The 27,676-nt window shown below is 46.5% G+C and overlaps 2 protein-coding genes across 2 annotated transcripts in view; both read left to right on the forward strand.

Annotated features, from left to right (window-relative positions):
* arhgap9 (Rho GTPase activating protein 9) overlaps positions 1-27,676 on the forward strand; it is a gene marked incomplete at its 3' end in the record, with an annotated part of 95,305 nt that overhangs the window by 58,216 nt on the left and 9,413 nt on the right. The window contains exons 10-16 of the mRNA XM_079510357.1: positions 4,335-4,396; positions 5,718-5,805; positions 15,911-16,006; positions 17,994-18,092; positions 22,516-22,621; positions 25,030-25,149; positions 26,813-26,911. Coding sequence (XP_079366483.1) covers positions 4,335-4,396; positions 5,718-5,805; positions 15,911-16,006; positions 17,994-18,092; positions 22,516-22,621; positions 25,030-25,149; positions 26,813-26,911 — 670 coding nt within the window. The remainder of the gene's footprint in view (positions 1-4,334; positions 4,397-5,717; positions 5,806-15,910; positions 16,007-17,993; positions 18,093-22,515; positions 22,622-25,029; positions 25,150-26,812; positions 26,912-27,676) is intronic.
* r3hdm2 (R3H domain containing 2) overlaps positions 8,710-27,676 on the forward strand; it is a 314,823-nt gene continuing 295,856 nt past the window's right edge. The window contains exon 1 of the mRNA XM_079510345.1: positions 8,710-8,773. The gene's annotated coding sequence lies outside the window, so the exon portion shown is untranslated. The remainder of the gene's footprint in view (positions 8,774-27,676) is intronic.

Raw genomic sequence — 27,676 nt, forward strand, 5'->3', positions numbered from 1 at the left:
ATGAGGTGGGGCGACTAGAGGTAACAAGGAGAAGGACCTCGTTAGGGGAGAGGGGAGAGAAGTGGGATAGAGAGGGGATGGGGGGGGGAGAGGAGTAGATGAAGGTAGAGAGGGGGGGGTGGCAGGCAGACGGGGGTGGGTAGTGCGCAGGGCACCAGCCGGGGGAGGAGGGAAGGAGGATCGGATATCGTTCACCTTCTTGTCAAAGAAGTTGGCGAAGTCGTCAGGGAGGAGGGACGAGGAGGGAGGAGGGGGTGGTGGTTGTAGGAGAGAGGAGAAAGTTTCAAAGAGTTTTTTAGGGTTGGAAGCAGAAGCCTGAATTTTAGTGCAGAAAAAAGCAGCTTTAGCAGCTGATAGAGAGGAGGAAAAAGTAGAAATGAGAGATTGGAAGGTGAGAAGGTCCTCCGGGAGGTTGCCATTTCTCCATTTGCGCTCAGCCGCTCTCAGGCTCCGTCTCTCAGTCCGCACTGAGTCCGACAACCAGGGGGCAGGTGGAGTTTGGCGTGCAGGCCTGGTGGTGAGGGGACAGAGATGGTCGAGAGAAGAGGATAGAGTAGAGAAAAGAAGATCTGTGGCGGTATCAGGGGATAGAAGAGCAAAGGATTCAGGGGCAGGGAGAGCAGAGAGAACAGAAGAGGAAAGATCAGTGGAGGAAAGTGAGCGAAGATTGTGACGTGAGGAAATCATGTGGGTAGGGAGGGGCTGTGAGGGGGGAGAGGAGAGAGAGAGAGAGTAGGACATGAAGTAGTGATCAGAGAGTTTCTTACCCTTTTCACTGGAAAGAGGAGTGACAGACAGGTTAGCAATAGAGCAGCCTCTGGTGAAGATCAGGTCCAGTTGGTTGCCCGCCTCATGGGTAGGAGGAGATGGGGAAATAACTAGGTCAAAGGCGGCGAGAAACGAAAGTAGTGGGTCTAGCTGCTTCTCAGTCGGGAGGTTGAAGTCACCCAGAAGGATGAATCCAGAGCCATCGACAGGGAAGTGGGAGACTAGATGGTCCAGCTCCTCCAGGAAGCCACCAGCAGGGCCCGGTGGGCGATAAACAACTGCAATGGTGAGCTTGACTGGATGAGAAACAGTGACCACATGAAATTCAAATGAGGTAGGAGAGAATTGCGACAGTGAAACAGGAGAGCATTTCCATTTTCTGGAAATTAGCAGACCAACCCCACCACCTGTCCGCACGGCTCTGGGAGTGTGAGAGAAAGAGTACACATCTGACAGAGCCGCGGGCGTAGCTGTGATTTCTGGTCTGATCCAGGTCTCAGTCAGAGCAAGGAAGTTAAGGGAGAGCAAGGATGCGTAGGCTGAGATGAAAGCAGATTTGCCTTCCACCACAGCCGAGTGGCAATTCCAAAGCCCTCCCGTTACCACTTGCTCGACGTGAGTTGAAAGAGTAGGATAGATGAGATTAGTTGTGTCGCGACATCTGGGTGTAACCCAGTGTTTGTGCGACCGCCAGGAAGAAGAGAGGACAGGAATAGGAAGAAAACACATTGTAGATCACTAAACATATACTACAATACACTACTATATCTATCACACTACTATATATGTCACTAATCAATGCTACAGCTTATCGTTCAGTGACGAAGTCGGACTTTGACAAAGTCGCCTGTCGCCTTTGTTCGCCTGGCCTTCGTTTGCTGGCCGCCGCTTAACAGCTGACGCTTTCGGCTGGTGGTATAAGGCCACTCCAACTGATTGCTAATCGTCTGCCAGGAGTGCTGGCTAAACCACTCACTTCACACTTCACAAGGAAATCAAGTGGCCTATACTACTTATCAAGTGGCCTATTACAGGGTGAAACTAGTTACACTAGTCCAAAGTGTCCAAAGCCTACTGCTTGAACACAAACAATACAACTATAAACTACTGACTACCACACAAGCTAATAATATAATACTAATACAAAAGTACTTAGAGTACCACTACCAGCAGTTTGCTAAAATACAAAAGAATGCTACTTACTCAACTAGACAGGGGCCAGGAGCTCCGTTCACTTCAAATGTTGGTTTACACACTGAATTGAATACTCCCAACCTGGCTACTTATCCCTAGAGCTGTGCTGGCTAAACCACTCACTTCACACTTCACAAGGAAATCAAGTGGCCTATACTACTTATCAAGTGGCCTATTACAGGGTGAAACTAGTTACACTAGTCCAAAGTGTCCAAAGCCTACTGCTTGAACACAAACAATACAACTATAAACTACTGACTACCACACAAGCTAATAATATAATACTAATACAAAAGTACTTAGAGTACCACTACCAGCAGTTTGCTAAAATACAAAAGAATGCTACTTACTCAACTAGACAGGGGCCAGGAGCTCCGTTCACTTCAAATGTTGGTTTACACACTGAATTGAATACTCCCAACCTGGCTACTTATCCCTAGAGCTGTGCTGGCTAAACCACTCACTTCACACTTCACAAGGAAATCAAGTGGCCTATACTACTTATCAAGTGGCCTATTACAGGGTGAAACTAGTTACACTAGTCCAAAGTGTCCAAAGCCTACTGCTTGAACACAAACAATACAACTATAAACTACTGACTACCACACAAGCTAATAATATAATACTAATACAAAAGTACTTAGAGTACCACTACCAGCAGTTTGCTAAAATACAAAAGAATGCTACTTACTCAACTAGACAGGGGCCAGGAGCTCCGTTCACTTCAAATGTTGGTTTACACACTGAATTGAATACTCCCAACCTGGCTACTTATCCCTAGAGCTGTGCTGGCTAAACCACTCACTTCACACTTCACAAGGAAATCAAGTGGCCTATACTACTTATCAAGTGGCCTATTACAGGGTGAAACTAGTTACACTAGTCCAAAGTGTCCAAAGCCTACTGCTTGAACACAAACAATACAACTATAAACTACTGACTACCACACAAGCTAATAATATAATACTAATACAAAAGTACTTAGAGTACCACTACCAGCAGTTTGCTAAAATTCACACACCTATATCATTTTAATATGCACTAGTATCAAGTCAACCAGCGTACATATCAGTGGCAGCGGTGGCCGAACGGTTTGCGGAGCGGTCTTGTTATCGGAAGGTCGCCAGTTCGAATCCCCGGACCGGCACGTTAGAATTACCACCGCTGAAGTGCCCTTGAGCAAGGCATTGAACCCCTACCATGAAATGTTCTATGAGCAGGGTCTGGCTGTAAACAAGCATCTCAAGCTTAGTCCATTCACCCTGGGTAAACAAAGAACTTTGCTTTGGCATGGGATTAAAAACAGTGCTGCAATCAGGCTTATTTGTTATGAATACAAACAGAAATCCCATGTAACTATTTAAAGTGATGGATATCATTGTTAAGTCCATTTTAAGTATCTGCTACAGTATACCTGGCTGATATGTATACTATCTACAGTAGGGGTGCAAGAGTTAATTAGTTAGTTAATAGCAGATGTACAAGCTCACAACCCCCTTGTGTTGCGACAGGTTGTGAGCATGTAGATCAGCTAATTGTGTTATTTGTGTGTGACACCGCTGCAGGTATAAAGGGCTTTTTAAGGGCGTAATCAGACTAATCGATTTAGTCGATTATAAAAATTAATTCTTATTTCAATGATAATATGTAAAAATCACACTCGTCTGAAGTGAGGGGTGCCCACTGTATTTATATTGGCCACATGCCGTCTTATGTTGTCAATCAGTGCCTTAACCCATTCTGGGCGGGAACCCCTTTTGGTGTTTCAACTAAGCATTATGTTATACTTTAGCTATTGAAAAATAGCAGACCTACAAGCTCGTAGCGCGCCACTCGGTGGCGCGCTACGAGCTTGTAGGTCTGCTATTTTTTTTAAATCGTGCAAATGCGGCACAAATATTTGAATATATATTCTTTCAGAGCGAAAGTTTTTTTTATTTCGACGTCAGGCCTAAATGGGCTAAACAAACATTAAAGTCCATAGACTTGTCTGGGGAAACAATTTACAGTGCTCTAAACACTCTTCAAAACTCTTCAAAAGCGCCTCTCCAAAATGTAAAAGTATGGCCTGGGCCATGGCTCAGTGGTCCAGGCACCTTGGCTGGTAATCCAGTCTAGCAGTGTGCCGCAGGTTCGACTCCTGATCCCGACGGCCTTCACTGCATGTCTTCCCCCCATCTCTCTCCCCATTTCCTGTCTGTCCCTCCATGAAAAAAAGTATTATGCAAAAGAATTGCGCTTCTTGAATATTCATTAATGCGAAAAAACGATCGCTAAAATAATCCCTAAGAAGATGATCAATAGATGCAACCCTAATCTAGGGCAGACTTAATGAAAATGAGACAGTTAACCACCGTACCGTACTCTCTCAGGAGCTGGAGAAGGCTGGACTCTTGAACAAGACCAAGATCGCTGAAGGTGGCAGGAAACTGAGGTAAGACATCGTTAGGTATAAATTGATAGCACTCCGTTCTCATTGCATCCCTCTTTTCAGTGCGAGTTGCTAACTCCCCGCTTATCTCCTTTCCTCGTCGGAACAGACTGTCGTTCCCGAACACTTTGGCATCAAAGCCCTGCTCGCAACCCTCTCTCTCGTTGCAGTAACACGGCTTGCTGCAGCCCCCTCAGTCACGGAAGTGTTTGGTCCCGTGCCAACTTCTCCACTGAAGTTTTAGTTCACACCAGAGACACGCCCACATTACCCCATCCGGCCACACCTAGATGAATACTTAAATTCAATTTACAGAGAAATGTATTACAAGTTCAGATAGTACAATTACAATATAATTTAGAGTGATCAAAAGTTCCAATATGGATCCGAACTCCTCTTCTGGCTGTGAGTAATACAATTATAGTCAAAATGACGCAATGTTGTCTGTCTATTGTGATTGGAGGAGTGTCCCACGTTGTCGGTCCGCACCCACGTGGAGGCGATCCGATTTGTCCAGCACATGGATGGCGCTTCACGCAGAGAGGGCATGAAGCTGTTGTCATCGTGACCGGATAACTCTCTTTCCCACCCAAAACTCCAGCTGTCTCCGTCCAAGAGTGGCTATCTACTTTCTCACTAGGCACCACCAAGGTCAAATACATGTAGGCTAAAATCAAAACAGGGCTACAGTACTGTGAATTTGTGGCTGCAGGCAGGCAGTATTTCAATGAGATATTAAATCTGAACCTGGCGTCAGGAAATGTCTTTTGTATATGTTATACTTTAGCTATTGAAAAATAGCAGATCTACAAGCTCATAGCGCGCCACCAAGTGGCACGCTACGAGCTTGTAGGTCTGCTATTTTTGAAAAATCGTGAAAATATTTATTTCAGAAAACTGGAGGATTTAGAAGATTTTTTTTTAAATGTTGAGGTCAGACCTAAATGGGTTAATAGCATGATTTTGTCATAAACATGGTGCAAACATGGAAACAGGACCTAGGCCAAGGGTAAATGATGATATGGGAGAGTAAGGGTGACAAAATAAGAATGACCTTAATATGGACACGGGCTGGGCCAAAGGATGATTATGGAAGATTGTCCAGCTTGACATGACATGTAAACAACATATCAATTTTATCCATAAGACATCAGTGAAATGATGTGTTGTGGTACAGTACAAACATGTTTATAGTGTTTCACGATGACATTTCTTACGTGTGTTGTACTTGTAAATTGTAGTTTTATATGGGGGTGCAATGGGGGGGGGGGGGGGGGCTTTATTCATTCTTCATTCTTTCATTCTTTTGTTTGTTGGATTGAAGGAAAAACTGGAATCCATCCTGGGTGGTGTTAGTAGGGAACAGCCTGGTTTTCTTCAAAGATCCCAAATCACAGACCCCTTCCAGCTGGGTAAGAGCTACTGTACACAGTGTACACAATAACACAACCACATTCTCTATGACTCTCTGCACTTCTCTGGACCAATGTGAGCCAGGCTAACTTGATTTAGAAACATTTTAGGTTAACCAATATGTTAAAAACACAAATGATAATCCTAAACTTTGAATGACATTTTTTACCGTAACCATTTAAACCAAGGTCCCCAAGGGGTGTGTCTGTATTCAGTACTCTCAACACATAGTGTTGCGACACGTACAATGTAAGCATTTAGATTTCCTATTTTTGCTAAATGTTTGCCTATTTCCGCCAAATGTTCACTTATTACTTGCCTGAAACAGGAACAGATTTTTCCAGTATCTACTCTACTGTATAAGATCTAGAATAGATCTAGAATTGAGTTAGCCTATAAGCTTAATCATTTACAATGTCATAGCTATAACAGTCCTCTGCTATGTTTGCATTCATACTTCTTGATTTGTTTGTTTTCTTGTGTTACTGCTGATGCTGCACATTGCCTTTCTGTAGGAGAATGCCACATGAACTTATTCATTTTACTGTAGGGACATTATACAAATTTGGACAAGCCAGACCTTTACGGGACCCGGTTTTAGTGGGCAGCCGTCGCTGAATGGGTAAAGAGGCCGCCTGGGACGTTGGTTCGACCCTTGGCTTGCCCATTCTATGTTTTAATTGTCCCCGCTATTATTATTATTATTATTTTATTGTCCCAGCCTAGTATTCAGCGTTTCAACGGGTTGCTTGATTAATCTTTTTACAGAATACGAGAACATTCGTGCCTTTCTATAGGCATGTCGGAGATGCAATTATCCCAACCCAGAGAGAGATCAGGGGCTCCATTTTTGTCTCATCTTTCTAAAGCCACTATTTGGGGTTTTAGGAGTGGGGAAAGGGTGTTCCCCCACTAAAGTTGGTATTTTGGTTACCTGTCTAAATCCCTTAAACACCTCCGTTACCCGTTATATTATGCATAGGTGTGGTTTGGGCGTTACAATAATTAAGCCACATTTAACCAATCACCAGTCTTGGCTTTAAGAGATCCCTTTAAGAGATCCCTTTAAGAGATCCCTTAACCGTCGCCCGTTAGTGCTATTATATTGCTTCATAGCCCCTCGTGCCATTCTTTTTTTTTCTCCACACGCACAGAGCCAAGAAAACTCGTCTTTTCATTGAGTCACAACAATTTTTAGAAATTCAAAGTTCTATGTAAACTACGAAATGAGGGCTTTCATTTGGTATATAGATGGTGCGTGTAGGCCGTCTCTACGGAACGGTATGAAGGCTTTCATTTGGTATATAGATGGTGCGTGTAGGCCGTCTCTACGGAACTAGGGCTTTCATTTGGTATATAGATGGTGCGTGTAGGCCGTCTCTACGGAACTAGGGCTTTCATTTGGTATATAGATGGTGCGTGTAGGCCGTCTCTACGGAACGGTATGAAGCCAAAAGGAAAGTTCGGTCAATAAACCCCATTTGCCCCATTAAGGGACAGAGAAAGCTCCTATTTTCGTAATTTACGAGCAGCGGCTGAATTGCGGGCCGCGCTGCGGGTAAAGGCTGCGACACAATTGGAGCCCCAGGTCTTTGCAGTCTGTGCATGTTGCTCATAGAATTACAATGTGGCAGATACAATGACCGGTACATGAGCTATGCATATTCACAGATACAATGACCGGTACATTGTATCTGTGAATTTGTGGCAGCGGTGGCCGAACGGCCGAACGGATAGCGGATCGGTCTTGATACCGGAAGGTCGCTAGTTCGAATCAGCTGTCCGACACGTTAAAATTACCACCGCTGAAGTGCCCTTGAACAAGGCATTGAACCACTACGATGAAATGTGTTCTATGAGCAGGGCCTGGCTGGAAACAAGTTCTTGAGCTTAGCCCAGATACCCTGGGTAAATATAGTTATCATTTCATTTCATTTCACATGAGCTATGCATATTCACAGATACAATGACCGGTACATGAGCTATGCATATTCACAGATACAACTAGAAATTTAAAAAAATTGCTAGCCAATTACAATTTCAAGTCACACCTGTGATCATGTGTAAGTCATTCGGAGGGTATTTAAGAGATCTATTGTAGTCGATAGGGCTCGATAGGGCTCGCGCGAGTACATGAACCACGTGACCGGGCTGTTTTCTGCCCCCTCAATGTCGCAACTCTGTCTATACTCTATGGCTCTGTTGTAATCCAAATGTACACGCGTGTGGGTATAGGGATAGGGTGGCCTGGCTGGGTGTATGACTTGACTACCACGGCCTGAATGATTCAGCCCTGCAGCCCTGGTGTGAGATATGATCTGGACAACAGATGTCAATATGAAGTTGAGGATAACATTGACCACTTCTGTGTCTTAGTCATACTTCTCTCTCCTTTCTTTTGTAATCTTTTTTGTCATCAGACGGACAGCTTGGTCATATACTTCTCTCTTTGTTGATGTTTTGTTAACTCATCCTCCTGCCGTTAACCCAGTGATGGAAAGTAACTAAGTACATTTACTCAAATAATGTACTTAAGTACAATGTTGAGGTATTTGTACTTTACTTGACTGTATTCCAATTTCCAATACATTTACATCTACTCCACTACATCTCAGAGCCAACATTTGTACTTTTACTCCACTACAATTATTTGAAAACTTTAGTTACTAGTTACTTTGGAGATTTACATTTTGATTAGAAAAACATACATTACTGTAACCACTTCAACCCTATATACATTTTGACCATTTGAAAATAGCTGATCTACAAGCTCACAATGCGTCGCGATGCGATGCATTGTGTGCGACCTCTCTTTTCTGTTCGCTAGTTCGAATCAGCTGTCCGACACGTTAAAATTACCACCGCTGAAGTGCCCTTGAACAAGGCATTGAACCACTACGATGAAATGTGTTCTATGAGCAGGGCCTGGCTGGAAACAAGTTCTTGAGCTTAGCCCAGATACCCTGGGTAAATATAGTTATCATTTCATTTCATTTCACATGAGCTATGCATATTCACAGATACAATGACCGGTACATGAGCTATGCATATTCACAGATACAACTAGAAAGGTCGCAATTTTAAAAAATTGCTAGCCAATTACAATTTCAAGTCACACCTGTGATCATGTGTAAGTAATTCGGAGGGTATTTAAGAGATCTATTGTAGTCGATAGGGCTCGATAGGGCTCGCGCGAGTACATGAACCACGTGACCGGGCTGTTTTCTGCCCCCTCAATGTCGCAACTCTGTCTATACTCTATGGCTCTGTTGTAATCCAAACGTACACGCGTGTGGGTATAGGGATAGGGTGGCCTGGCTGGGTGTATGACTTGACTACCACGGCCTGAATGATTCAGCCCTGCAGCCCTGGTGTGAGATATGATCTGGACAACAGATGTCAATATGAAGTTGAGGATAACATTGACCACTTCTGTGTCTTAGTCATACTTCTCTCTCCTTTCTTTTGTAATCTTTTTTGTCATCAGACGGACAGCTTGGTCATATACTTCTCTCTTTGTTGATGTTTTGTTAACTCATCCTCCTGCCGTTAACCCAGTGATGGAAAGTAACTAAGTACATTTACTCAAATAATGTACTTAAGTACAATGTTGAGGTATTTGTACTTTACTTGACTGTATTCCAATTTCCAATACATTTACATCTACTCCACTACATCTCAGAGCCAACATTTGTACTTTTACTCCACTACAATTATTTGAAAACTTTAGTTACTAGTTACTTTGGAGATTTACATTTTGATTAGAAAAACATACATTACTGTAACCACTTCAACCCTATATACATTTTGACCATTTGAAAATAGCTGATCTACAAGCTCACAATGCGTCGCGATGCGATGCATTGTGTGCGACCTCTCTTTTCTGTTCAAATATGAATATACATTACATTACATTACATTACAGTCATTTAGCAGACGCTTTTATCCAAAGCGACTTACAATAAGTGTATTCAACATAGGTAGGGAACAAAAACTACTAATCACCAGAAGTTTTTAGTGCAAGATCCAATAAACAATACAACAATAGAAAACAAGCGTTCGTACAACTAGTTAACAACAAGTAGGTCAGGCAGAGAGGAAGGGTAGTGTTTCCTGAAGAGGTGGGTTTTCAACCTGCGGCGAAATATGGGCAGTGACTCTGCTGTCCTAACATCAGTGGGGAGTTCATTCCACCACTGTGGGGCCAGAACAGAAAAGAGTCGTGACCGTGTGGATCGGCCAGAAGGACCCTTGAGTGACGAGGCAATCAGTCGCCCCGAGGTGGCAGACCGAAGTGGTCGGGCAGGGGTGTAGGCATCGACCATAGCCCGGAGATAGGAAGGAGCTGTTCCTTTCACTGCCCTATAGGCTAACACCAGGGTTTTGAACTGGATGCGGGCCGCTACGGGGAGCCAGTGTAGAGAACGGAGAAGGATGGTTGTGTGGGAGAACTTGGGGCGGTTGAACACCAGACGAGCCGCAGCTTTCTGAACAAGCTCCAGAGGTCTGATGGCAGATGCCGGAGCACCAGCAAGGAGGGAGTTGCAGTAGTCCAGGCGGGAGATGACAAGAGCCTGGATGAGCACCTGGGCTGCCTTCTCCGTGAGGAAGGGGCGAATCCTCCTGATGTTGTAGAGGAGGAATCTGCAGGACCTTGTCACTGATGCGATGTTTGCCGAGAACGTCAGTTGATCGTCCAGGGTCACACCCAGATTTTTCGCAGTCCGAGTTGAGGTCACCACAGCATTATCAATGGTGATGGCCATGTCTCGGTGCGGACAGCCCTTCCCCGGGAGGAACATCAGCTCGGTCTTGTCCAGGTTGAGCTTCAGGTGGTTTGTCGACATCCACGCCGAGATGTCAGCCAGACAAGCAGCAATGCGTGCCTCCACTTGGGTATCAGAGGGGGGGAATGAGAGGATCAGCTGGGTGTCATCGGCATAGCAGTGGTAGGAAAAGCCATGGGAGTGGATGACAGCACCCAGAGATGTAGTGTAGAGAGAGAAAAGAAGAGGACCCAGAACCGAGCCTTGGGGAACCCCAGTTGTGAGCCTGTGTGGTTCTGACACAGACCCTCTCAGCATCACCTGGTAGGAGCGACCCGTCAGGTAGGATGCAAACAGGGAGAGTGCAGAGCCTGAGACACCCATCCCCTCGAGGGTGGAGAGGAGGATCTGATGGTTCACCGTGTCGAACGCTGCAGACAGGTCCAGGAGTATCAGGACGGAGGAGAGAGAGTTCGCTCTAGCGGCATGGAGCGACTCCGTCACTGCCAGCAGGGCAGTCTCTGTCGAGTGACCCACTTTGAAACCAGACTGGTTGGAGTCCAGGAGGTTGTTCTGGTGGAGATAGGAGGACAGTTGTTTAAAGACAGCACGTTCGAGAGTTTTAGATAGGAAGGATAGAAGGGAAACCGGTCTGTAGTTCTTGATCTCAGAGGGGTCAAGTGTCGGTTTCTTCAGGAGGGGGGTGACTCTGGCAGTCTTGAAAGTAGAGGGAAAGTAGCCAGATGTCAGAGAGGTGTTAATAAGGTGGGTTAAGAAGGGAAGAAGTTCAGGTGCAATAGACTGCAACAGAGTGGATGGGACCGGGTCCAGAGAGCATGAGGTGGGGCGACTAGAGGTAACAAGGAGAAGGACCTCGTTAGGGGAGAGGGGAGAGAAGTGGGATAGAGAGGGGATGGGGGGGGGAAGAGGAGTAGATGAAGGTAGAGAGGGGGGGGTGGCAGGCAGACGGGTGTGGGCAGTGCGCAGGGCACCAGCCGGGGGAGGAGGGAAGGAGGATCGGATATCGTTCACCTTCTTGTCAAAGAAGTTGGCGAAATCGTCAGGGAGGAGGGACGAGGAGGGAGGAGGGGGTGGTGGTTGTAGGAGAGAGGAGAAAGTTTCAAAGAGTTTTTTAGGGTTGGAAGCAGAAGCCTGAATTTTAGTGCAGAAAAAAGCAGCTTTAGCAGCTGATAGAGAGGAGGAAAAAGTAGAAATGAGAGATTGGAAGGTGAGAAGGTCCTCCGGGAGGTTGCCCTTTCTCCATTTGCGCTCAGCCGCTCTCAGGCTCCGTCTCTCAGTCCGCACTGAGTCCGACAACCAGGGGGCAGGTGGAGTTTGGCGTGCAGGCCTGGTGGTGAGGGGACAGAGATGGTCGAGAGAAGAGGATAGAGTAGAGAAAAGAAGATCTGTGGCGGTATCAGGGGATAGAAGAGCAAAGGATTCAGGGGCAGGGAGAGCAGAGAGAACAGAAGAGGAAAGATCAGTGGAGGAAAGTGAGCGAAGAGTGTGACGTGAGGAAATCATGTGCGTAGGGAGGGGCTGTGAGGGGGGAGAGGAGAGAGAGAGAGAGTAGGACATGAAGTAGTGATCAGAGAGTTTCTTACCCTTTTCACTGGAAAGAGGAGTGACAGACAGGTTAGCAATAGAGCAGCCTCTGGTGAAGATCAGGTCCAGTTGGTTGCCCGCCTCATGGGTAGGAGGAGATGGGGAAAGAACTAGGTCAAAGGCGGCGAGAAACGAAAGTAGTGGGTCTAGCTGCTTCTCAGTCGGGAGGTTGAAGTCGCCCAGAAGGATGAATCCAGAGCCATCGACAGGGAAGTGGGAGACTAGATGGTCCAGCTCCTCCAGGAAGCCACCAGCAGGGCCCGGTGGGCGATAAACAGCTGCAATGGTGAGCTTGACTGGATGAGAAACAGTGACCACATGAAATTCAAATGAGGTAGGAGAGAATAGTGACAGTGAAACAGGAGAGTATTTCCATTTTCTGGAAATGAGCAGACCAACCCCACCACCTGTCCGCACGGCTCTGGGAGTGTGAGAGAAAGAGTACACATCTGACAGAGCCGCGGGCGTAGCTGTGTTTTCTGGTCTGATCCAGGTCTCAGTCAGAGCAAGGAAGTTAAGGGAGAGCAAGGATGTGTAGGCTGAGATGAAAGCAGATTTGCCTTCCACCACAGCCGAGTGGCAATTCCAAAGCCCTCCCGTTACCACTTGCTCGACGTGAGTTGAAAGAGTAGGATAGATGAGATTAGTTGTGTCGCGACATCTGGGTGGAACCCAGTGTTTGTGCGACCGCCAGGAAGAAGAGAGGACAGGAATAGGAAGAAAACACATTGTAGATCACTAAACATATACTACAATACACTACTATATCTATCACACTACTATATATGTCACTAAGCAATGCTACAGCTTATCGTTCAGTGACGAAGTCGGACTTTGACAAAGTCGCCTGTCGCCTTTGTTCGCCTGGCCTTCGTTTGCTGGCCGCCGCTTAACAGCTGACGCTTTCGGCTGGTGGTATAAGGCCACTCCAACTGATTGCTAATCGTCTGCCAGGAGTGCTGGCTAAAGCACTCACTTCACACTTCACAAGGAAATCAAGTGGCCTATACTACTTATCAAGTGGCCTATTACAGGGTGAAACTAGTTACACTAGTCCAAAGTGTCCAAAGCCTACTGCTTGAACACAAACAATACAACTATAAACTACTGACTACCACACAAGCTAATAATATAATACTAATACAAAAGTACTTAGAGTAACACTAACAGCAGTTTGCTAAAATACAAAAGAATGCTACTTACTCAACTAGACAGGGGCCAGGAGCTCCGTTCACTTCAAATGTTGGTTTACACACTGAATTGAATACTCCCAACCTGGCTACTTAACCCTAGAGCTGTGCTGGCTAAAGCACTCACTTCACACTTCACAAGGAAATCAAGTGGCCTATACTACTTATCAAGTGGCCTATTACAGGGTGAAACTAGTTACACTAGTCCAAAGTGTCCAAAGCCTACTGCTTGAACACAAACAATACAACTATAAACTACTGACTACCACACAAGCTAATAATATAATACTAATACAAAAGTACTTAGAGTAACACTAACAGCAGTTTGCTAAAATACAAAAGAATGCTACTTACTCAACTAGACAGGGGCCAGGAGCTCCGTTCACTTCAAATTCACAAGGAAATCAAGTGGCCTATACTACTTATCAAGTGGCCTATTACAGGGTGAAACTAGTTACACTAGTCCAAAGTGTCCAAAGCCTACTGCTTGAACACAAACAATACAACTATAAACTACTGACTACCACACAAGCTAATAATATAATACTAATACAAAAGTACTTAGAGTAACACTAACAGCAGTTTGCTAAAATACAAAAGAATGCTACTTACTCAACTAGACAGGGGCCAGGAGCTCCGTTCACTTCAAATGTTGGTTTACACACATATAAACTGGAAACGTTGCAATTTTGAAAAAGTGCAAAGTGTGGTTGCCGCAGTCGCTTACATAGGCCCCTCCCACTAATGTTGCTAGCCAATTACAATGTCGCGTCAACCTTGTGATCATGCGTAAGTAATTCGTATGGGATTTATCCCCCCAAAATCATGTTTTTGCAACAATCGGTTACACTTTTCGCATTTGCGGCGCCCCCTATGGATGAAAATGGAATTCCTTTTGGAACTTGGTTGATTGAACCACCCGGGACATGTGATTCAAATTTGGGATGGTTCGGACATTCCGTTCGTGATTTGTGGCATTTTTTGTAAAATAGGCCCCTCCTACTAACTTCGGACGACGATTACGGCCGAAGTATACGCACTACCAAAATTCTGCAGTTGGTCTTTTAATCGGATAGGTCCGGAGATCATGTGTGCCGATTTTTGTGAGATTTGGACAAAATCTGTAGGAGGAGGAGCCAAAAGTGTGTTTTGGAGAAAATTCAAATTTGCAGGATTTTTTTCCCTGACGAAAATGGGCGTGGCCTATATGTGGAAATGCATCATGACCCAAGGAATCCATGGGAAAATAAATTTAGATTTGACGACTTACGGTTCAAGAGTTATAGGGAAAAACACAAAGTGGACTGTAATAGCGCCACCATGAGGCCGACTGATGTAATTCCCTTTCAATTAATTTTCATAATTATTATGAACCTCCCCCCCAAGTCTTGTAAATATGGCGCTTACGGTCTCCAAGGGAAAAAAATACTTAAATTTTGTCTTCGATTTCCCCATGCATTATAAGTCTATGGAGAACTAATTCATTAATATCAATTAAACTATACAACGGATTAGCAAAATACAAGCACACGATTCCCGATGAAGCCGGTCGATTTGACATATGGCTCGAGTGTGTGCGGCAAAAACTGTGGGAGGAGTAGTGCGGCAAATTATCCAAATGTACAATAACAATAGTCTGGTTGCCCTGTTAGGGCAACCACACTAATGACCGGTACATGAGCTATGCATATTCACAGATACAATGACCGGTACATGAGCTATGCATATTCACAGATACAATGACCGGTACATGAGCTATGCATATTCACAGATACAATGACCGGTACATGAGCTATGCATATTCACAGATACAATGACCGGTACATGAGCTATGCATATTCACAGATACAATGACCGGTACATGAGCTATGCATATTCACAGATACAATGACCGGTACATGAGCTATGCATATTCACAGATACAATGACCGGTACATGAGCTATGCATATTCACAGATACAATGACCGGTACATGAGCTATGCATATTCACAGATACAATGACCGGTACATGAGCTATGCATATTCACAGATACAATGACCGGTACATGAGCTATGCATATTCACAGCCGTGGTCACGCTGACTCGCTCGTAATGGCCAGCTCCCCAATGATTGAGATATATAAAACCAGAATTAGGCGAACAGATTCATGAATCTGACGAAATGAAAAAAGAAGAAGATGCATTTTAACGACACTGTTTTGAGCCTCGGCTCTTCATGAGGTCAGACTCAGAAGAGCCGATGCTCGGAACGCTGTCATCAAAATGTATTGGAGCATGTGAGGGAGTGGGTTATATGATATCATTTTTCCTATTATCTTCCATGATCCTATCTGAACCCAGCACCCCAACCCAACTGGTGATTTGCATATTCTATCCGCTTTTTATTAAATCTGATGAAACATAATGCATGTGCATATTTTTGTCCTTGCGCTTCACGAAAGTGAAGTGATTCAAGCGACTAAAAATATATCTTTATCCTTTGGTGGGAACGCACGCAGAGTTAATGTAACAGCATGCGTTGCATTCCCTGGTGTCTTCACAGAAACCTGGGAACAGTCGCCCAGAGAGCAGTGTGGACCTGAGGGGAGCCTGGATCCAGTGGGCCAATGAACTGTCCAGCAAGAAGAACGTCTTCAAGGTGACAAACAAAGCAAACTGCCTCAAAAGCTAATTCAAACTCACGGAAAGAGTACAGCCGGATTTACACTTCGTAGCTTGATGGTGTGTAGAGGCCAATTACTAGCACCTTATTTAGGTGCTAGTATACAGTCGTTTGTATACTAGCACCTAAATAAAAGGCTTAAAATGTCCGTGCTGCTCCAGTGTCCTCTCCTTCTTCTACACAGTATGCTCCATCACACAAAGAAATAGCTGACCAGTCACCACTAGCGGCTTGTAGATACTAATACTTGCCAAAGCGCAAATCAGACCTCATAACTGGGTTAAAAGACGCCCAGACAGTCGGTATATGGAGATTGGGAGCTCTTTTGCGGTTCAAACCCGTGCCCCCATCACTGAATGGTTAAGATACCCCCTGTTTTCACAATGTGAGGACACAAGGAGGGAGGGAAGGAGTGAGGGAGAGGAGGTAAGGAGTCACGAGGAGGGAAGGAGTGAGGGAGAAGGTGAGGACACAAGGAGGGAGGGAAGGAGTGAGAGAGGAGCTGAGGACACAAGGAGGGAGGGAAGGAGTGAGAGAGGAGGTGAGGACACAAGGAGGGAGGGAAAGAGTGAGAGAGGAGGTGAGGACACAAGGAGGGAGGGAAGGAGTGAGAGAGGAGGTGAGGACACAAGGAGGGAAGGAGTGAGGGAGAAGGTGAGGACACAAGGAGGGAGGGAAGGAGTGAGAGAGGAGGTGAGGACACAAGGAGGGAGGGAAAGAGTGAGAGAGGAGGTGAGGACACAAGGAGGGAGGGAAAGAGTGAGAGAGGAGGTGAGGACACAAGGAGGGAGGGAAGGAGTGAGAGAGGAGGTGAGGACACAAGGAGGGAGGGAAGGAGTGAGAGAGGAGGTGAGGACACAAGGAGGGAGGGAAAGAGTGAGAGAGGAGGTGAGGACACAAGGAGGGAGGGAAGGAGTGAGAGAGGAGCTGAGGATACGAGGAGGGAAGGAGTGAGAGAGAGAGGAGGCAGAGGTTGTTTCTGTCTGCAGGAATTGAGATATTTAAATGACGTTGGTTTATCGTTTAACCATATGAAGACTAACGTACCTCTATTCAGCAAAAGTAACAAATCTGTAACAAGCTTACAGTAGAGGGACACATTTGAGGGCATTTAGTATAGATTAAGTAGGGTGGTCAAATTCAATGAAGTGGTTATGGATTTATTCAGCACAGCATTCTTCAGTAATCTCCATTTGAACTTCAATTCAACTGTCCTACGGCAAGAATGTGTTTTTGTGCTCGTATGCTGCTTAAAGGAAGTCGAGTATCACAGGAAGTATATAGAAAAACACTTCTTTAACACCTCCACTAGTGCAGATGTGTGTCCGGCTTTGCAACTTAAACCCCTCCTCGCACCGCAAACGCAGCCCACTCCGCGTGACAGAATATCTGACCAAAAGCTATGTCATGTTGGGTGAAACTTTACACAAGCCAACTTTCTTTTGCTTTATTCTCGCTACCCAGATCACTTGCTCAGTTGCTCTACACTTTGTTACACTCTGCTTTAAAAGAGATTTACACAAATGTGTAGTCAGAGAAGTGTGAATAGAGGGGAGAGAGAGAGAAAGAAAAAAAACACATTGTTAAAAAGCTCACTGGGGAACTGTGGAATGGTCTCCAGGGCTTAGCGCAGCGGCGCTGGTGTGACAGCAGTGCCACACTATGAAAGATGGCGGTGTGGGATGCATATGGGACATTGCAAACATTCACTTTGAAAGAATATATATTGAAAGATTTGCGCCGCATTTTTACGATTTTTCAAAAATAGCAGACCTACAAGCTCGTAGCGCGCCACTCGGTGGCGCGCTACGAGCTTGTAGATCTGCTATTTTTCAATAGCTAAATTATAACATAATAATGTTTAAAACACCAAAAGGGGTTCCCGCCCAAAATGGGCTAACGCACGTGCGCCACACCACAGGGAGGAGGTTTTTAATGTTCCGTGCACTGCGGCTTGTTTCAGCTGAGGACGGTGACGGGCAACGAGTTCCTTCTGCAGTCGGAGACAGACTCGCTGGTCAGAGAGTGGTACAACACCATACAGGGTGTCATCGACAAACTGGTGAGGCTGTCTCACACAAACACATGGGAAGCATCTTGAGCACGCACGCACGCACACACACACACACACACACACACACACACACACACACACACACACACACACACGCACGCGCACACACAATGATATCTTTGTGCTATGTTATTATAACCATTACAACCGCTGACATGATTGCAAATCTGAAACACTGAAAACCCAGTTTAACCTCTTGAACCCCTAGGAACCCTATTCCGGGGGTTAACAACATTTGGCGAAAATAGCCATTCTTCAAGCTGTGAGCTTGTAGATCTACAATTTTTGTCAAAGGCATTTGGCGTAGGGGGAAATACTAATGGACCTAGTATGTATATAGAGGCCTGGGGGACACCAGTAGTATGTATATAGAGGCCTGGGGGACACCAGTACTAATGGACCTAGTATGTATATAGAGGCCTGGGGGACACCAGTCAACTAATACTAATGGACCTAGTATGTATATAGAGGCCTGGGGGACACCAGTCAACTAATACTAATGGACCTAGTATGTATATAGAGGCCTGGGGGACACCAGTCAACTAATACTAATGGACCTAGTATGTATATAGAGGCCTGGGGGACACCAGTCAACTAATACTAATGGACCTAGTATGTATATAGAGGCCTGGGGGACACCAGTCAACTAATACTAATGGACCTAGTATGTATATAGAGGCCTGGGGGACACCAGTCAACTAATACTAATGGACCTAGTATGTATATAGAGGCCTGGGGGACACCAGTCAACTAATACTAATGGACCTAGTATGTATATAGAGGCCTGGGGGACACCAGTCAACTAATACTAATGGACCTAGTATGTATATAGAGGCCTGGGGGACACCAGTCAACTAATACTAATGGACCTAGTATGTATATAGAGGCCTGGGGGACACCAGTCAACTAATACTAATGGACCTAGTATGTATATAGAGGCCTGGGGGACACCAGTCAACTAATACTAATGGACCTAGTATGTATATAGAGGCCTGGGGGACACCAGTCAACTAATACTAATGGACCTAGTATGTATATAGAGGCCCGGGGGACACCAGTATGTATATAGAGGCCTGGGGGACACCAGTCAACTAAATACTAATGGACCTAGTATGTATATAGAGGCCTGGGGGACACCAGTATGTATATAGAGGCCTGGGGGACACCAGTCAACTAAATACTAATGGACCTAGTATGTATATAGAGGCCTGGGGGACACCAGTATGTATATAGAGGCCTGGGGGACACCAGTCAACTAAATACTAATGGACCTAGTATGTATATAGAGGCCTGGGGGACACCAGTCAACTAAATACTAATGGACCTAGTATGTATATAGAGGCCTGGTGGACACCAGTCAACTAAATACTAATGGACCTAGTATGTATATAGAGGCCTGGGGGACACCAGTATGTATATAGAGGCCTGGGGGACACCAGTCAACTAAATACTAATGGACCTAGTATGTATATAGAGGCCTGGTGGACACCAGTCAACTAAACACTAATGGACCTAGTATGTATATAGAGGCCTGGGGGACACCAGTCAACTAAATACTAATGGACCTAGTATGTATATAGAGGCCTGGGGGACACCAGTCAACTAAATACTAATGGACCTAGTATGTATATAGAGGCCTGGGGGACACCAGTCAACTAATACTAACGGACCTAGTATGTATATAGAGGCCTGGGGGACACCAGTCAACTAATACTAATGGACCTAGTATGTATATAGAGGCCTGGGGGACACCAGTCAACTAAATACTAATGGACCTAGTATGTATATAGAGGCCTGGGGGACACCAGTCAACTAAATACTAATGGACCTAGTATGTATATAGAGGCCTGGGGGACACCAGTCAACTAAATACTAATGGACCTAGTATGTATATAGAGGCCTGGGGGACACCAGTCAACTAATACTAATGGACCTAGTATGTATATAGAGGCCTGGGGGACACCAGTCAACTAATACTAATGGACCTAGTATGTATATAGAGGCCTGGGGGACACCAGTCAACTAATACTAATGGACCTAGTATGTATATAGAGGCCTGGGGGACACCAGTCAATACTAATGGACCTAGTATGTATATAGAGGCCTGGGGGACACCAGTCAATACTAATGGACCTAGTATGTATATAGAGGCTTGGGGGACACCAGTCAACTAATGGACCTAGTATGTATATAGAGGCCTGGGGGACACCAGTCAACTAATACTAATGGACCTAGTATGTATATAGAGGCCTGGGGGACACCAGTCAACTAAGTATATGGTTAAAACAATACTGTTTTCCCTCCCACACATACAGTACCATGACCACAGTTTTGATGTATTTCTCACTCACAGCATTCATTTCTTCTTACGCTCTTTCTTGTCATTGTATAAGTAGCCTGGTCAGCCACCGTGATGTCATTGTATAAGTAGCCTGGTCAGCCACCGTGATGCGTTGTATAAGTAGCCTGGTCAGCCACCGTGATGCGTTGTATAAGTAGCCTGGTCAGCCACCGTGATGCGTTGGATCATATTGGTTCTGATCTGAGCGCCCGCCCGCTCCCTTCCGCCCCTCCCCTCCCTGGTAGAATACAGCGGACGACACTGACATCACCAAAGTTCGAGCGACGCCCCGCCACACTGTAGTTCACTCCCACTCCTCTAGCCCCGCCCCCTAGCCCCGCCCCTTCCGCTCTGTAGTTCATTCCCACTCCTAGACCAGGAAATGTGTCTCGTTCCCCCCAGGCTTTCATTTTTGAGCCCGAATGCGAAACGAAAAATAAAAGCCCTGGGTACCGAGGCTATGGTACAAGCCACACATTCACTCACAGTAACCCATTTTGACCTGAGATCAGATTCTAAAAAAGCTATGTTTCTATGTCAGTCGATTATTCAAAAATAGCAGACCTACAAGCTCGTAGCGCGCCACTCGGTGGCGCGCTATGAGCTTGTAGATCTGCTATTTTTCAATAGCTAAAGCATAACATAATGCTAACACCAAAAGGGGTTCCCCCAAACATTTACCTGTGTTTCAGGACCGTGATAACCCTCTAGACAATGTTCTCCTGTGTTTCAGGACCGTGATAACCCTCTAGACAATGTTCTCCTGTGTTTCAGGACCGTGATAACCCTCTAGACAATGTTCTCCTGTGTTTCAGGACCGTGATAACCCTCTAGACAATGTTCTCCTGTGTTTCAGGACCGTGATAACCCTCTAGACAATGTTCTCCTGTGTTTCAGGACCGTGATAACCCTCTAGACAATGTTCTCCTGTGTTTCAGGACCGTGATAACCCTCTAGACAATGTTCTCCTGTGTTTCAGGACCGTGATAACCCTCTAGACAATGTTCTCCTGTGTTTCAGGACCGTGATAACCCTCTAGACAATGTTCTCCTGTGTTTCAGGACCGTGATAACCATCTAGACAATGTTCTCCTGTGTTTCAGGACCGTGATAACCCTCTAGACAATGTTCTCCTGTGTTTCAGGACCGTGATAACCCTCTAGACAATGTTCTCCTGTGTTTCAGGACCGTGATAACCCTCTAGACAATGTTCTCCTGTGTTTCAGGACCGTGATAACCCTCTAGACAATGTTCTCCTGTGTTTCAGGACCGTGATAACCCTCTAGACAATGTTCTCCTGTACTCTCTGTGTTTCAGGACCGTGATAACCCTCTAGACAATGTTCTCCTGTACTCTCTGTGTTTCAGGACCGTGATAACCCTCTAGACAATGTTCTCCTGTATGTTTACCTGTGTTTCAGGACCGTGATAACCCTCTAGACAATGTTCTCCTGTGTTTCAGGACCGTGATAACCCTCTAGACAATGTTCTCCTGTATGTTTACCTGTGTTTCAGGACCGTGATAACCCTCTAGACAATGTTCTCCTGTGTTTCAGGACCGTGATAACCCTCTAGACAATGTTCTCCTGTGTTTCAGGACCGTGATAACCCTCTAGACAATGTTCTCCTGTATGTTTACCTGTGTTTCAGGACCGTGATAACCCTCTAGACAATGTTCTCCTGTATGTTTACCTGTGTTTCAGGACCGTGATAACCCTCTAGACAATGTTCTCCTGTGTTTCAGGACCGTGATAACCCTCTAGACAATGTTCTCCTGTGTTTCAGGACCGTGATAACCCTCTAGACAATGTTCTCCTGTGTTTCAGGACCGTGATAACCCTCTAGACAATGTTCTCCTGTGTTTCAGGACCGTGATAACCCTCTAGACAATGTTCTCCTGTGTTTCAGGACCGTGATAACCCTCTAGACAATGTTCTCCTGTGTTTCAGGACCGTGATAACCCTCTAGACAATGTTCTCCTGTGTTTCAGGACCGTGATAACCCTCTAGACAATGTTCTCCTGTGTTTCAGGACCGTGATAACCCTCTAGACAATGTTCTCCTGTGTTTCAGGACCGTGATAACCCTCTAGACAATGTTCTCCTGTACTCTCTGAGGAGGGCAGGCAGCGTGGAAATGTTGGACGAGGATGAGGACGACAGATACAGGACAGCTGCACGTACGTAAGCCCCGGCCCCGCCCCCGGGCCATCCTTCAGAGTGTCCCTAAACGTTACGTAAGCCCCGGCCCCGGGCCATCCTTCAGAGTGTCCCTAAACGTTACAGTATCTACGTAAGCCCCGGCCCCGGGCCATCCTTCAGAGTGTCCCTAAACGTTACAGTATCTACGTAAGCCCCGGCCCCGGGCCATCCTTCAGAGTGTCCCTAAACGTTATTATGACAACACGTACGTAAGCCCCGGCCCCGGGCCACCCTTCAGAGTGTCCCTAAACGTTACACCGTAAGCCCCGGCCCCGGGCCACCCTTCAGAGTGATACAGATACAGATACAGATACAGATACAGATACAGATACAGGACAACACGTACGTAGGCCCCGGCCCCGGGCCATCCTTCAGAGTGTCCCTAAACGTTACGTAGGCCCCGGCCCCGGGCCATCCTTCAGAGTGTCCCTAAACGTTACGTAGGCCCCGGCCCCGGGCCATCCTTCAGAGTGTCCCTAAACGTTACGTAGGCCCCGGCCCCGGGCCATCCTTCAGAGTGTCCCTAAACGTTACGTAGGCCCCGGCCCCGGGCCATCCTTCAGAGTGTCCCTAAACGTTACGTAAGCCCCGGCCCCGGCCCCGGGCCATCCTTCAGAGTGTCCCTAAACGTTATTACAGGACAACACGTACGTAAGCCCCGGCCCCGCCCCCGGGCCATCCTTCAGAGTGTCCCTAAACGTTAAGCCCTGGCCCCGGGCCATCCTTCAGAGTGTCCCTAAACGTTACGTAGGCCCCGGCCCCGGGCCATCCTTCAGAGTGTCCCTAAACGTTACGTAAGCCCCGGCCCCGGCCCCGGGCCATCCTTCAGAGTGTCCCTAAACGTTATTACAGGACAACACGTACGTAAGCCCCGGCCCCGCCCCCGGGCCATCCTTCAGAGTGTCCCTAAACGTTAAGCCCCGGCCCCGGGCCATCCTTCAGAGTGTCCCTAAACGTTACGTAAGCCCCGGCCCCGGGCCATCCTTCAGACTGTCCCTAAACGTTACAGTATCTAAGTAAGCCCCGGCCCCGGGCCATCCTTCAGAGTGATACAGATACAGATACAGATACAGATACAGGACAACACGTACGTAAGCCCCGGCCCCGGGCCACCCTTCAGAGTGTCCCTAAACGTTACACCGTAAGCCCCGGCCCCGGGCCATCCTTCAGAGTGTCCCTAAACGTTACACCGTAAGCCCCGGCCCCGGGCCATCCTTCAGAGTGTCCCTACCTAAGCCCCGGCCCCGGGCCATCCTTCAGAGTGTCCCTACCTAAGCCCCGCCCCCGGGCCATCCTTCAGAGTGTCCCTACTCCCTACGTAAGCCCCGGCCCCGCCCCCGGGCCATCCTTCAGAGTGTCCCTAAGCCCCGGCCCCGCCCCCGGCCCCGGGCCATCCTTCAGAGTGTCCCTAAACGTTACAGTATCTTCCACCTCCAGCACTCCTCCTGGCTTTATTCCCCCACACTTCCTGTCCCACTTAAGGCCAATTCATACTCCAGTTTTCAGTGATGAGGTGACCACCGAAAAGGTGGTCACCTCATCACCTCATCACCTCATCACCTCATCACCTCATCACCTCATCACCTAAAACTGAGTATGAATAGGCACTCACTCACTCACTCACTCACTCACTCACTCACTCACTCACTCACTCACGCACTGCACTGCACTGCACTGCACTCACTCACTCACTCACTCACTGCACTCACTCACTCACTCACGCACTCACTGCACTCACTCACTCACTCACTCACTCACTCACTCACTCACTGCACTCACTCACTCACTCACTCTGACTAGTCCTCCTGTCCTTCTAAAAGGTTTGAGAACCAGTCCCTTAGCCTCCTCTGCTCTGACTAGTCCTCCTGTCCTTCTAAAAGGTGTGAGAACCAGTCCCTTAGCCTCCTCTGCTCTGACTAGTCCTCCTCCTGTCCTTCTAAAAGGTTTGAGAACCAGTCCCCTAGCCTCCTCTGCTCTGACTAGTCCTCCTCCTGTCCTTCTAAAAGGTGTGAGAACCAGTCCCCTAGCCTCCTCTGCTCTGACTAGTCCTCCTCCTGTCCTTCTAAAAGGTGTGAGAACCAGTCCCCTAGCCTCCTCTGCTCTGACTAGTCCTTCTGTCCTTCTAAAAGGTTTGAGAACCAGTCCCCTAGCCTCCTCTGCTCTGACTAGTCCTCCTCCTGTCCTTCTAAAAGGTGTGAGAACCAGTCCCCTAGCCTCCTCTGCTCTGACTAGTCCTCCTGTCCTTCTAAAAGGTGTGAGAACCAGTCCCCTAGCCTCCTCTGCTCTGACTAGTCCTCCTCCTGTCCTTCTAAAAGGTGTGAGAACCAGTCCCCTAGCCTCCTCTGCTCTGACTAGTCCTCCTCCTGTCCTTCTCCTCCCTCTACAGTGCCGCGCTCTGCCTCCAACCTGGAGAACACGGAGAGGAAGAGGGTGAAGAGTCGTCTGAAGAAGCTGATCCTGAAGAGACCGCCCCTGCAGGCCCTGCAGGAGAAGGGCCTCATCAAAGGTGACATTTGACGCGTCAAAAATGTGTGCCTTATTAAAATGGCATGAACACATATAGCGTCCCTATATATTCTATAAGCATGTCATAACAGCGAGAACATTTGGTCAAAAATAGGCAACATTTCAAATAGTTGGAATGCGTTGTGAGCCTGTAGATCAGATGCCTTTGCTGAAGAGATATGGTGTGTGTGTGTGTGTGTGTGTGTGTGTGTGTGTGTGTGTGTGTGTGTGTGTGGTGTGCGTGCGTGCGTGCGTGCGTGCGTGCGTGCGTGCGTGCGTGCGTGCGTGCGTGCGTGTAAACCAAAATGATGGCTAAAGCTTGCTTTACCATTTTGGATTATCCAATTTGTATCTATTTAAACTATTTGAAGATATCACGCCCGGTTGTATAGTTACAGTAAAAGGTAAAAAGGTTTCATTTTGCGTTAAAGATACAGCCGCTGACACTTAGTGGTTCCAGGGGGAGCAATATCAAATGAATGTGCAAGTGATTCTAATCACAAAACACAGATCTATGTCTGACTTACTGCAGGGCAATATTTGTTTTTTTGCTTGTTCTTCTACACATTTTAACATTCATACGTCTATGGAACCAAACGTGAAATGAAAACACCAGTGGTGTCCTTTAAACAACCCCAATTTAGGCACTCAACCATTATGTGATCCCCTGGAGTTGCTCAGTCGACAGTACTAAGACTGCTGTGCTGTGCTGGCCCCTGGTGTAAACGTATTGATGTGTGGGTAACGTTTCCCCCCCTCCCACGCCATTGCTCTAAATAAAAATGTGCAATTAAGCCATTTTGGACTGAGGTCGATTCAAAAAAAGGCTTCTAAATCAAAACATTTTTCTGAAAAACCTATGCTTCTATGTCAGTGGTGCTCAACCTTTTTCATGTCAAGGACCCCCAGAATTATCTCTATTGGGCCACGGACCCCCATCTCAAAATATGTAGTTCCAGGGACCCCCCAGAAGCAAATAATTCAAAAATAGCAGACCTACAAGCTCGTAGCGCGCCACTCGGTGGCGCGCTACGAGCTTGTAGATCTGCTATTTTTCAATAGCTAAATTATAACATAATGTTTAAAACACCAAAAGGGGTTCCCGCCCAAAATGGGTTAAGCATCTTCTGTGGTCAAATAAGGGAAAAGTTAAAGTGATGAGCACACTGACTACTGTATCGCATGATTATTTTATGAGGTGCTTTTACACAAACGTGCTTTGCAGCGCAATGGGAATAAAAATGATCATGCAGCAATGTCACAGTGGGAATACGTACAGTAGTAAGTCTAGTGTAGAGCCTCTCAGATGAAGCACCGCTGAGGCGCACTGTATATACTGTACATGAATGCCATTGCATCATCAAGGGCGAGCTTAGTTCTCGGCTGGGAACTGAGCAGAGGATGGCAGCTGAAATCGGCTCCAGGGTTTTTTTCCACTCTTAGAGAAAGGCCTTTTGAACTGTAAACTTGGATAACGCTTAAAGTTGCTTGTACAGTGGCTTCCATATTATGTGCTATTATCAGTGTTGTCAGGAAGTGCCTGTAGAATCCATAATGATCTGTGGAATATACTTCTGAGCCTGATTGTGTATGTGTGTATGCGTGCTGGCGTGCGTGTGTCTCTCTGTCTGTCTGCCTTGTTGCTGCGTGACGTCCCCGTGCAGATCAAGTTTTTGGCTGTCGTCTGGAGATGCTGTGCGAGCGAGAGAGGAACACGGTGCCTCGTTTCGTCAGGCTGTGTACTCAAGCCGTGGAGAAGAGAGGTACAGTTTACTTTGCTGAACTTTGAAGAGTACAGATGGCGCTCAACTACATATAATTACATAAAGATGCCACAGCGAAACCTATTTTAAGCGACGTTCCCTTGACAGTTCTGCAGCGACGATGTTAACGACGGGGGTTTAGAGGCATTGCAGAAATCGGCTACGTTATGTCTATATTCCACGCAGGAAGGGGACTTTGACGTGCACGCTCACAGAGTACAGATGGCAGGTGCCATATTACGATAGACCCAAATGGGGTAAAATCGTGCCGTATGTGAATATTTTATTCACGGGAAAAGTTATTCTGTTCTGTACTGACCGTGGAGGGCTTAATAAAACAAGATCCTTCTGTTTGTATTTGGAGAGGTTTCGTAAAGTAAAGGGTGGCTTTACTTTAATCCACACAGTTTCAAACCCAGATACTTGCAGGGTATAAAAACGACTGAAACTCTGAAGATAGTGGCAAAGAAACAACATTCCAGCAACAAGTGATGGCGGAAGAATTTTGTTTTTCGAGCAGAAGGAAATGCTCATGGAATTGGCTTAAATGTACAGCCCAAACTTGGCCAACCAAACCTGTGTGCATGTGCGTGTGTGTGCGTGTGCGTGTGTGTGCGTGTGCGTGTGCGTGTGTGTGTGTGTGTGTGTGTGTGTGTGTGTGTGTGTGTGTTGGGGGGTGGGTACGTGGGTGGTGGGAGGTGAGGCAGGAACATAGCTTCGTTATTACAACAAACAAAGTCTTTATGGGGGTCACGCCATCAAACG

This window comes from Electrona antarctica, assembly GCF_951216825.1.
Source record: "Electrona antarctica genome assembly, chromosome: 9".
In the NCBI taxonomy this organism is placed as follows: domain Eukaryota; kingdom Metazoa; phylum Chordata; class Actinopteri; order Myctophiformes; family Myctophidae; genus Electrona; species Electrona antarctica.